General features: G+C 39.9%; 1 protein-coding gene across 1 annotated transcript in view; it reads left to right on the top strand.

The window, feature by feature from the left end:
* The first annotated feature begins 3,603 nt into the window (after nucleotides 1–3,603).
* Nucleotides 3,604–12,485, top strand: part of DDX4 (DEAD-box helicase 4) — a 32,081-nt gene continuing 23,199 nt past the window's right edge. Inside the window, exons 1-5 of the mRNA XM_062600503.1 lie at nucleotides 3,604–3,675; nucleotides 5,421–5,487; nucleotides 9,770–9,844; nucleotides 10,901–11,107; nucleotides 11,463–11,534. Of these exons, the coding sequence (XP_062456487.1) occupies nucleotides 3,604–3,675; nucleotides 5,421–5,487; nucleotides 9,770–9,844; nucleotides 10,901–11,107; nucleotides 11,463–11,534 (493 nt within the window). The remainder of the gene's footprint in view (nucleotides 3,676–5,420; nucleotides 5,488–9,769; nucleotides 9,845–10,900; nucleotides 11,108–11,462; nucleotides 11,535–12,485) is intronic.

Genomic DNA, 12,485 nt, shown 5'->3' with positions numbered 1-12,485 from the left:
TGAAATCTCACCTACTGGAAAGAGGAAAAATATTCTAAAATATTTGTGTCCTCATGGTAATATCTGAGAGAGCACTGCAGTATCTCATCAGACTATAGCAGGGAAAGTGGGGAAATTTAATGCAACCTCTTTAACACACACACAAAACATATATATATATATATATATATATATATATATATATATATATATATATATATGTTATGATGACAGCAAAGAGCTGAAAAGGCTCATGCAACAGAAATGCTGGGAAGTTTTTGATCTGTTCAAGTTCTTAAACATTTATGGCTAAAGCTCAGAAATCTTATCACTGATGTTATGTTTTTCTTTAATCAATTCAAGAGAAATTGAACTGAATATTTGAGTCTTCCAATTACAGTTATAAACAAGAGGCATCATAGTAAATGTTAAAGGTTTATCTCTTTTGGAAAAGACTCAAGGATGCCTTTTTTGCCCACATACAAATGTTTGTATGCTACACAGAAAAAAACAACACCCACCCACAAACCAAAAACAGCAAAAAAGCTTCTCTTCACTAGCTCTATGCTGCTACCTCAAGTATTTTCAAATACAGGTAATACCTGTAGAAGAGTTTACATCTTAAAAGGAGGGAAAATAACCAAATCAAATATATGTTTGTTGGTTCCTAGCTCTTCTTCCATGTGATGTGAGCATTCTGTTAGCATATAGTTCCGAGAGAATCTGATCACAGAAAGTAATCAGATTTTAACCCAATTTTTAGCCTATTTTTCCAGCCTAATTTCCTAGAAAAACAAAACATCATGCTGCTAAATATTTTAATTCTATGCAAGTTTTTACAGAATATATATGGCTGAAGAGAGAGAAGCCTAAATTTGGATACCTCTGAAGATCAATGAAACTATATCGGACAGAGACATGGTATTTATTACTAGAGATCTGATCTACTGCAGAAAAAGCTTCAAACAAGAGTTTGTGCTTTGCTAGACATGTGGAACATCATTATAAAATGCAGAATGACAGGACACAAGACTTCTCATGTTATTCAAAGAACAATGTTTCTTTTTAAATTATCGTAGTTAAGTACTTTATAACAAACTACCTTACTCAAGAGGTTCAGAAATGATTGCTTACATTGAGCTGCTGGCAGTCCTAGGGAAAAAAACTCCTTGACATTGTAGCTCCCTGAAGAATCTTCTAAGCTGAAATAACTAGTTGTATTTACCACACAGGTTCTTGGCATTGACAGAATATCATAGTTTGATTTCTTCTGAAGCTGTACAAAATGATTGGGAGGCAACAAATAGAGAGTATCCCACAATAAGCAGGATCAGAGTAGCAGAAGAAGAAAGGAGGAACTCTTGAGTATCTGAGCGCCTGTGGGAAATATAAAATGCTGACTGTATCTGACAAGGACCAAAAGATCACCCACCCACCAGTGGTTACAGATTTGGTACCATGACTGCATGCATAATTGCTCCCTAAGCCTACCACGAAAAGGTGCTAAGGTAAACTGTGTAACTTTGAGTAAGTTAGGGAGTGCTGAATATGAAGTTATCGTGGTAAATCTGAAAGAACGGTAACCTGCAGATGGGAAGAAGGGTGAACAGTCTGAAAGCCCTCTAAATTTGGCATAGATGCACCAGAGTAGCATATCTGCCTCCAGCTATGAATTTCTCAGAAGGACAGACATGCTCTCCTTCACCTTTACAAATGTCCAAAATACATCTGCTTCAGTACAAAAAAGCAGAAACCTTTTTGGCAGATGAAGTAGCCTGCTTTCTTGATTAAGTACAAAGTAGATAACTCAGCATAGCACAGTGGGTGACATGTACCTGTATACCTCCCTGCTAATGCCATATGCTGCTTCAGGAACTTGTAAATTGCTTTATACACTTCCCACAGAGATGCGAGTTCTTCATCCTTGGACATAGTGTATCTTGCTGCATGATTAATTATTGAGTGCAGATAACTCCAAGTGGTTAGTTTTGATATCTGCAGTAAGAACAGCCTCATCTGCATGTTCTGATGATATAGGTTTAAATAAACTCTTAGATAAAAAAAGCTAGTTCTTAACTTTCACAGATGCTTTTTATTCTAAGTTCAGCACAACCTGGGTACTGTCCCAATGCTTCCAAAAAAGAAGCATTGATAAAGGGTAGACCTTAACTGAAAACAAATGAGGCGAAAGTTACCAGTTTTACTTCAAAGACCACTCTTTAGCCACCCCCACCAGCTGCAAGAATTCATTTTACTATTGTCCCAAGCTCCTATTGGGCATATGCTCACTGGAAAATGACAGAGCTAGCTTACCTCCTCTGCAGCAGCATGTAAGTTCTCAAGCAGGCACACAGCTTTTCAGAACAGTTTTTGTGACCTGAGGAAAATACATTGAACAGAGTGAAGCAGGTAAATGAGAATTTATCACATAAGTGGGACAATATGCACAGCCTTTAAGCTTTTTCAGAATAAACATTACCATATTACTCCACAGCATGATAAAGACACAGCAAAGATGTATATTGCAGACAACTCAGAAACACAAGGCAAAGCATCAGAGTACCTACTAAGATTTTTAAAAGATGAACTGTATGAGTGCTATCCACAAACTCCAGTACTTAAATACAAACAGAGCTTTTGTCTTCTTCCTTTTCTATACTTAGATCTAGTTAAAAAAGTGATTTTTAAAGATTTTTTTAAAATATGGAATCTAATTCTATTAAATAAATTTGTTATCACAAATGGGCATTTTAATGATCTTACAAAGCTGTTATGCTTAAGTACTACTGTTAAAAACTTTTGCAGTCAAATGAACAGTATCTTAGTTACAGCCCCACTAAACAGCTCTAATTTCATTGATTTTAGTAGATGTTTGTAAAATAGACAGCACTTCAGCAGTAACATATGCAGATAACCAAGGAATATTCAGAAACTCAGAGAATCAAGCAGGGGAACCAAAGTACTCAAGTACCCAAATATTAGGAAAAACAAACACCTGAAACTCCGTTTTCCTGAGCTCTCTTTTCTTCTCACAGGCACTTTACCTCACCTGAAGCCAACAACCTCTCCACACAGGGATACCCCCGCACCATGACGAGGGATTTTGCATACCTCTTCCCTCCTTTTTCTACATACAGGAGGAGCCACTAGACCAAGGGGCCTTGCCCGCTGCCTGCCCGCTGCTCTATGCGCCCGGCGCGCGCGCACGTTATCGTGCCTTCAGCGCAACGGCCACAACCGCCACACACCTTGGCGCTACTCCGCGCGCGCGCTGCCGCCGCTCTCACCGCAGCCACCAGCGCATGCGCCGCGCTGGCGAGCCGCAACCTTATTGGCTGCCGGTCGAGGCGCGTGCCGCAGGGCGGGTCGGGCGGAGCACGTGGCGGTGGGGTTATCAGGCGGCGTGTTGAGGCGCGCCATTGCTGTGAGGCGCGCGGCTGCGGGGAGCAGGTGGGTGCGGCGGCGGCGGCGCTGGGCTCGGCTCGTTTCTCAACGAGCGGTCCGTCTGTCTTCCTCCTCTTTTCTTGCCTCGCGATGGAAGTGGGCGAGAGGGGAGAGGGCCGCCGGGGACGGGTGTGTGGCTAACGTGCGCCCTCCGCTGCGGCAGGCTCGGGAGCGCGCAGCATGAGCCAGGAGGACTGGGACGCGGAGATCGGCGACAGCGCGGCGCCGGCCCGCCCGCTCTTCGAGGAGCTGGTAAGGGGCGGGCGGGCGGGCGCGGGGGAGCGTCGGGCCGCGGCACGTGGCCGGCCCCCTGCGCTCTGCTCTCCGCTGCCGCGGCGCGGGCGGCTGGCGGGCTCTGGCTGCAGCGCGGGACAGGCTGTTACTGTGTCTGCCGAAGCACCTGCAGCTTGTGTGCTGGGAAGGCAAAGTCCTTCCTTGACAGAGTGGTAACTGTAGTCTCCCAAACACTGCGGCACCTCCTGTCCCTAGAGGCTCTTAGGGGCTGGTGAGAGATCAAAAACTATCATAGAGGAATAAATGGAGTTGTTGCTTCCCCACAGATCTTCTGTTGCTTCTTTAATTTGTCTCTACTCTGCCTTTTTTTCTCTTCTTCCCACCTCCTTCCCTTACTAAGGGAGTTGGGCTACTAAAATGTTTGTGAATTTGACCCTCTTAGACTGAAACTTGAAAAGAGTGCTCATAGTCCATCAGCATTAGTCTGATGTAGGTCCCTGTGTATGCAGCTTAAGGATCTCTAGAGTCTGACAACAGGTAAGACTTTTTAAAATTCAATTCTGGAGTTCTTGGCAGAGCAAAGATGATTAAGTACCTGCTCTCAGGTCTAGTTTTAAGCTCCTAAATCGTGTGTACAAATTCTTCCTGTTCAGGCTTGCTGTCTTTACATAGGAGCTAAATGCTTCAGTGGGGAATAAAAGATAAAATGCAGGAATGAGAAGATTGCTAAAAAGAAAATTTTTGCTACTTCTAATGTCAGTGACTAAATACCGATATCACAGAAGAAATCACAGTAAATTTGATGAGACCCTATACTTAATTGGCTTTAGTGGGCACACTTAAAATCCAGCCATGAGGAACAGGTAGGGTGAGGAGGGGCAAATGATATATCCAAATACATGTATGAGACAAGAGGTAAAGTTGCAAAAAATAAACTGTTGGATACAATTTGTGAATAACAGTTTTCTCAATTTGATTTTAATTTCTTGTAATGGCTCATAGCCACTTCAAGAGAACTTGCAAAGCTCTAATGAAATCTAAAAAACCCACAATCTTGGAGTAGAAGTGTTTGTAGTTCTATTATGTTCTGTGGTCAACTTGTGATCTAGCCTCTTAATGTTAAAGGCACCTAATGCATGCCTGACTTGCGTTAAACAAGAGAAAGTAAAACATAGTCTTTACTGGAGATAAAATTGATGATAAGAGTAAGATTTGCTGTTCTGAACTCTTTCAAATGGGATTTCTGAAACATTGAATAAAACACAGGTATCCGTCATTCATATCTGTTTAAGATTTCCTATATAAATATCCTGTAGTAAAGCACTGAAAGTGTAGTTGTGAAACATGAAAAACAGTGTTCATTCACAATGCTATGCTTTCCAAACAAATACTGGAAAATAATTACTCTGAAACATTCTAGTGCTTTTGAGTAATAAGTATTTCGTACATTCAAGGCTGAAAATGTTTTTTAGCAAGCTAACAGTGTTGATGCCTCCATAAATCTATGGTAGAAGGTAAAATAATTTACTTAACTCCATATGCCAGCTATACATAATGTGCTTGTGGTGACACGAAGAGGTAAATAATATGTATTTATTGTAACAGTGACAGAAACTTCAAACAAAAATGTCGGGAAGACCGTGCACTTCAGAAAATGTAGAAGGCAACGATTGTCATGTGAAAACCTTAGCAGCTGCACCTGTATGGGTGTATTTTGCTTAGTCTGGAGCTAGCATAACATTGTACCTCTCTTCCCGTTCTAGGAAACGGGCTTCTCTGGGAGACCAGATGGCCTCTTGTCTGACTGCAGTCAAAGCATAAGCTCATTAGGTATGTGTAAGACACTTGATTTTTATCCATGTATTTGGGGAGCTGATCACTTGAATGGAGATCAAAGAAAGCTGCAATACTATCATATTCTATATTCTATACTATCATATTCTATTTTTGATGTGTTTTCATGTAGCAAGCAACATCAAATCTTATCGGTAATACAGTGAGTAGACTTTACTTTTGATCTTTACTCAGTTTTTGTTTACTGCAGTTACATGCTCTGAAAAACTTGACTCAATACAACTTCTAGTGAAAGTCAGTAGGTGTCAAGTTAAACATTTTTACAACTGCCTGTGCTAAACATGAATATTGAAAATGAATAAATATTAAATGTGGACTTGAGGGGTTTAGCAGGGACATCTCTAAGACTTGTGTTGACAATAGGAAAAGTTTAGCTGTTGAACAGAAACCTATCTGAGCTTTTTTTTTTTTTTTTTTAAAAGGGGGGGGGGGCTGCCTCTGACAAAAGACACTGATACTAGGTATGTGTTTTCCTTAAAGCAGTCTTGGTTAAATGAAGATCATTCCTTTATATACTTGAATTGAAGTTTTAGTTTAAATATATCAATCTAGTGTTGGCATTGAAGGTAATTTGCCCTAGGCACTGCTTTGTGTGGCTGTACAATAGTCAGAATAGGAAACAGATTTTGCTCAGAACTGATACAGTCTGTATGGGGTAGGGAGATTAGTGAGTTTTCACTGTTCGCTCTTTAAGCAAACTTGTCTGTTTTAGCTGGAAGTGAGTGTAAGAAATTTGTTGTATCCTATTTGTTCTGGATGTGCTTCTGTGACTTCTTGACTAGCTGTCAGCTCTGCCTGTTCAAAGGTTCTTCCACTACATACTACAATTTTTGCGTATTGCACTGGACAATTGCACTCATAGGGAGGACTTCTGTTACTGAAGATCTTGCTTTCACTGTCAGCTCCAAAAAGAAACAAGTTGTTAATGCTAGGCACATCTTGTCGTGTAAGATCAGTGCGAGCGCTTTCAAAGGCTCTGTTCTGGCCTAACTAAATCTTTCAGGTTCTTTTTAGCTGATAGAAATCTCTGTATGTTTTCAAACTTAATACTGAGGTTATTTACTCATTTGCTGTTTGGGAGGTCCAAAGGTGAGGCTCTGAATTGATAAGTCTCTGCATCTAGTTTTGACCTCATTTGAAAACCTCTACCAGTATTAGGGGTTCTTCCCCCTGTGCTACTATGGGAAAAAGATGTGGGTTTTTTTTTCTTTCAGAAAAGGCTAGATGGGCCTTTCCTGTATTTTCCTTTGGAAAACTAACTTGTAATAAAGAAATTGTGCTTCAGTTGAAGCTCAAGTTTTTTTTTTTCTAATCAAGCCCTTACAGGCTGCTACTCTTTTGTGGAATGCACTTCTAAGCTATACTTAGTTTATGTTGTTAATTGTATAATTCATATGTTTGACACAAAGTACCATGAGTAGAGTTAGGGTATGCAGGGTCACCTTCCATTTTCTTTTTCCTTGAAACACTGACTAATAGTAGTGCTCTCTAGTGTAAGTCATAATGAGCATAAGTTTTTTAAAAAAAATAATCACATGCTTGCAACTAGTGTTTTATAAAGCTTTATTTTGACTTAAATCGCTCTTTATTCTTTGCATTGCTTCCACATGAAAGCAAACCTTTGTTTGCAAGCTGGCTATTCTGAATTTTCAGTTCTGAAGGATCTTTTTTGTTTCATGCACCTTTGGTACTCTTTTTAAAAAAGTCATACTGAAATACTGTTTATTTAGGATGTACAGGATTTGGAGGTGGATGTCTGAAATGGAAGAAATCAGGATTTTAAATCTCTGTTACAGTAGGAAAGAAAAATAGTCAATGTGCATAATAAAGCAGATCAAAGCTATTGTTTGGGGTATGCTGATGCAGTACTAGATTTTAACTTCAGTGGACTGAAAACAAGGCTTCATTCTAATATTCTTAATATCTGCTTGACAGTCGGTAGATTTAGAGTGATAAATGAAATAGTGGTAAATTAACCTTTAGCATTTGGTACTTCCTATAGACTTGCTAGGAAGACCAGTTAGCTTGCCATCCTGTATAGATATGAGAACCTATATAAGCAGATACAACATGTGAAAGGTAACACAGCAACATGCTGATTGTACAGTTACTTCTCTGTCAGCCTTCGTAAGCTGCCTGGAAAGTAACGGTGCAGTGTGATCTTCAGTTGATTTGGTGAATGTGCTAAGCATCAGACTTCTCTAAAGACAATTAGAATGATTATCATTTTTTTCCTGTTAGATGTCTGGAAAGATTTTTTTTTTTTTTTTTTTTTGTCTAGCCTCTTTCATAAATAGAGAGAAAACTTGGACAAGGTGCAGGAACTTCTCAAAGCAGATGTGATACTGATGAAGTACTTTGATGTGCTTTCAGAAACTCTGAATGTTGAATTAACTAGGTGTGCTAAAGGTACAGAAACTTCAAGTGGAAGAGGAATCAGAGTAAGAATTGGTTAGGAAAGGAAACAATGGAAAGAGGCCTTACCGATTTAAAGGCAAATAGATTTGGTCAATGGGAAGCAAAACTGTCATCTGATTAAAAGCTTAAAATATCAATGTAATGAATTTAAGAGATTTTTTTTCCTTGCTTGTTAGATACAAACATGAGTATCAATGTTCTGTAAAGAAATTTTGCTTACCAGCGTTATCACAAATTACCACCTAGAATATTCAAATTAACATGAATTCTGAACACTGTTCAGACTGCAAAGGTAGCACTAAGAAGCATTAAATTACTCTATTGGCAAGGTTTCCTAATAGAGTAACTTGGTAATATTACAGGCATGTCATCTTAGTGTCCAGCCCTCTTTCCTTCCCCCACTCAAATATGACAAACTTGTATACAGGTGGCTTCTTTATTAACTAAGGTGTTTGTCTTCAAGAATATGTACTAGTGCTTTTTTTTCTCAAGGGTAGATTCATTCTTACGCTAAATTAGTTTGCCTTGGAAGGAAAACATCAGTTTCCTTAATCTGTTTAGAGATCTATCTAAAAATCTGCAGATTTATTTCTGTAGGTTTATTTCTGTAGGATCTGTAGATTTTTAATTCTAGGTTTGATCTCTTTATGATGGTTGCTCATGTAGGCTGATTCTGAGATTGATGTTGTAGAATAGGGAACTTAATGAGTATTATTACAGAATAATTCAGGGTGAAAGAGACCTATGAAGATCCCCTAGTCCAAACCCCTGCTGAAAATAGGGTCATCTAGAACAGGATACTCTGGGCCATATCCAGTTGCATTTTGAGTATCCCCAGACATGGAGGTTCAACAGCCTCTGTGGGCAACCTGTCTGGTATTTATTCACCATAGAGTAAAAAAGATTTTTCCTTATGTTTAAATGGAATTACCTATATTTCAGGTCGTGCCCACCGTCTCTTGTATCTTCACTGAGAAGAGTCTGATTTTTGTTTTCTTTACTTTCTCCATCAAATATTAAGGTGCATAGATTCCCCTCAAGCCTTCTCTTCTCCAGGCTAAACAATCCCAGCTCTTTCACCCTCTCCCCATATGACACGCTCCAATCTCTTAATCATCTTTGCAGCCCTTTGAACTTGCTCTAGTAAGTCCATCCCTCTTGTACTGGAGAACCTAGAATTGGACACAGCACTACAGATGTGGACATACAGGCTTTGAGTAGAGGGGAAGAATCACCTTTCTTGACCTGATGGCAGTGCTCTTGCTAATGCAGCTCAGGATGCTGTTGGTGTTCTTTGCCTCAAGGGCACACTGCTTGCTCATGGTTAACTTGTCTACTACAGCCTGCAGGTGCTTCTCTGCAGAGCTGCTCTCTAGCAGGTTGTCCCCCAGCCTCTACTGGTGCATGAGGTTATTCCTCCCCAGATGTGGAACTGTGCATTTCTGTTTGTTGAACTTCATGAGTTTTTTTTCTTATCCCTTTCTCCAGGCTTTCAAAGCCCCTCTTAATGGCAGCACAACCATCTGGTTGTGTACCAGCCACTCTTCCTGGTTTTGTATCATCAGCAGAATTTGAGGATATACTGTCTCATCATGCAGGTCACTAGTGAAGATATTGAACAGTCCTTGCCCAATTATTGACCCCTGGGATACTCCAATGTTGAGTATTTTCCAGCTGGACTTCTTATGCTGTTGATCACAATACTTTCAGCACACCAGTTAGGCCTGTTTTCAGCCAACATCACTGTCCACTTCTGTAGCCTATACTTAACAGTTTGCCTATGAGGATGTTACGGGTGGCAATACTGAAAGTCTGAGTATTTAGTCTTATTCTTTTCCAGGTGCTGGTGAAGGACCTAACAAAAGTCAGCATATGCAGGATGATTTTGGAGTTGGAGGATGTTTTAGGAGAAAAGGTAGGATTTTATAGTTAATTGCTCCCTAAAACAGCAAGCATCAAGTCTTCCATTTGGACGAAACATTTACAATGGAGAACTATGCAACTGTAATCCAAATATATTCTGAAAATTTAAACAATACTGTGTTAATAGAGGTACTGTTGCTAAGTGGTGCTAATTTCTATGGAAAACAAGTTATAACTGTTCTAAGCTATCTTGTTTAATTCATTTTCTTTGTTCTGTAAGTGGGCACCTTGTTACACTATGTGTGTGTTTTCAAATAACTGATTTCATGGTCTTTGCTTTCTAATGTAATATGTTGACCTTGGTCAGGCTGTTAGTAGTAGATTGTCTATTATGTAATGTATACATTTAACTAAACTTTCAATGGAGTAAATTAGTCTGTTATTCCTTCTTCATTCTTACTATCTTTTTAAGATCTGTTTTGTAATAGTAGATGCTTTAATCTCAAATGACATGATTTCATACTACTTCTCTCTTTCATGGTCTTAAGTTGATTATTTAGTAACTTTTAGTAATTTAGTACTATTTAGTAGTACTGACTAGAGAATGTATGCAATTAAGCCTTTGAATATGTATATGTCACTTCCTCTTGTTTTTTTTCCTTTCCCTTCTGCATTTTACTCATCTTTTTTCTTAAAAGAATAGATAGTGGACATATCACTAGTACATTAATAGAACCACTAAATAGAAGATGGAGTAAATTGTTACAGCTTACTATAATTCCAGAGTTTAGTGTTTCTGGGCATGTAAAAGACAGTGGCTGGGAATAGCTAGCATGGATTTAGCTTGTGTAAACTGCCTTCTGTTAGCACCAGCTGGGGCAGAGTAGCTCTGCTGTCTGAAAAGGACTTGAGGATGAGAGGGGCACCATGTGGGATAGGGGTCTGATTGACAGTAGGCTTAAGCATGAGGCAGCAGTGTGTCCTGGCAACACTGAATGTTAGCATCGTGCTGGGCTGTGTTAACAGATCAAGGGAAATGATTGTCCTTCCTTAATCACTGCTTGTTAGACAGTGTAGAATACTGTGCCCAGTTTTGGGCCCCCGACAGAAAAAGACATTGCCAACCTGGACCAAGTTCAGCAGCGTGCCACCAGCATGCTCAGGGGGCTGGAACACTTGCCTTATAAGGCTGAGGGAGCAGGACTTCTTCAGCCTGGAGAAGGGAAGTCAGGGGGACCTCAGAGCAGCCTTCTTGTACAAATGAGGAGGTTATCAGGAATGTGGAGCCCAGGCTCTTTACTGAGGTTCAGAACAGGTGAGTGAGAGAAACAGATGCAAGTTAAAATGAGAGGTTCAGGCTGGATATAAAGGAAACCTTCCCCCCCCCTCCACTCCCAGGGGGACAGTCCAGGGGTGGAACATGTGCTTAGGGAGGCTGTGGCCTGCATCCTTGGAGGCTTTCAAGACATGGCTGCAAAAAGCTGTGGCAGCCTTGTTGGAGTTTTGTGTTGACTCTGCTATGCGTGGGAGGTTGGACCAGAGACCTTCTGAGGTTCCCACTGACCTGAATGATTCTGTAATTCTATGTTGATTTAAATAGTAAACTTCTGCAAAAGATAGTTGTGAAGTTATTTTTTTTCTTCTTTTTTTTTTCCTCCCCCAAACTGTAGATACTAATGAATCTCAGAACAGAGAGGATCAGCCAGTGAGATTTGGTAGTGGAAGGAGTTTTGGAAACAGAGGTAACTTTATAGAGTATCTGTAATTCTAGTGACTATTTGTATTTTTGTATTTGCTATTCAGGCAATAGCAGTTTATATTTCTGCATAATTTAGTCATTCAGTATAACCCCTTAATTCTTACTGCACAAAATACTATACCCTTCTATATTTGCCATGAAGGTATGACTCTACATTTAAAACACATTTTGTTGACCTCTGCTTTTGATTCTGTTTTCCTTGTAGGGAGATACTTTCCTGACTTTTTTGAGTGATAATATAGTACAAAAGGCAGCTGAATATTAGTACTCATATATACCCTGTATGAGAAAGTATACCAGTGCTCTTCTGTGCAAGGCCTGAAAACTTTCTCTTTAGTGTCCATAAAGTGATATTTAACCCATATCCTGCTTCCAGCTTATAATGGAAAGTGCATCTCATGTGATGCACGTTCAAAAACTGGTGCTTGCTGCTTTGTTCGTACCGGCCCATATGCTCCCACCAGGTACCATCAGAAATGTATCTTGCAGTGGAAGCTATTATCATATAGCATCTGTCTAAGCAGTTTTCTGGCCGTAAGTGGGATTGCTTAAGAAACAAGGAAGGCAAGCTCTAACCCTGATTTGGCATGTTTTGCAGAACAGCATTGTGCAGCATCTCTGTTCAGGACATCTATGCAATCATTTAAGAGTTCTGTGTACTTCAGAAAACTCTACACTATTTCCCCATGTCTAGGACTGATGTACCCTTTGGCAGGGGAATGCTAGTTTTAGTCGAATAAGTAGACAGTAACGCTTTGCCAGTGACAATCGATAATACCTAATGGTTCTGCTGTACACTGTCTTAAGCGACTGTTAAGTAGCCTACAACCTGTACTTAAGGTGTACTATATCTGTAAGTGTTTACATTCAGGCTGCCTTTTGCATGCGAGTCTTTAAGATGTGATTTTTGTCTATTTATTTATTTTGCATTTGG

This window comes from Rhea pennata, chromosome Z, assembly GCF_028389875.1.
Source record: "Rhea pennata isolate bPtePen1 chromosome Z, bPtePen1.pri, whole genome shotgun sequence".
NCBI lineage: Eukaryota > Metazoa > Chordata > Aves > Rheiformes > Rheidae > Rhea > Rhea pennata.
Note: the sequence above shows the minus strand (reverse complement) of the source record. Positions and strands in the feature narration are given on the sequence as shown.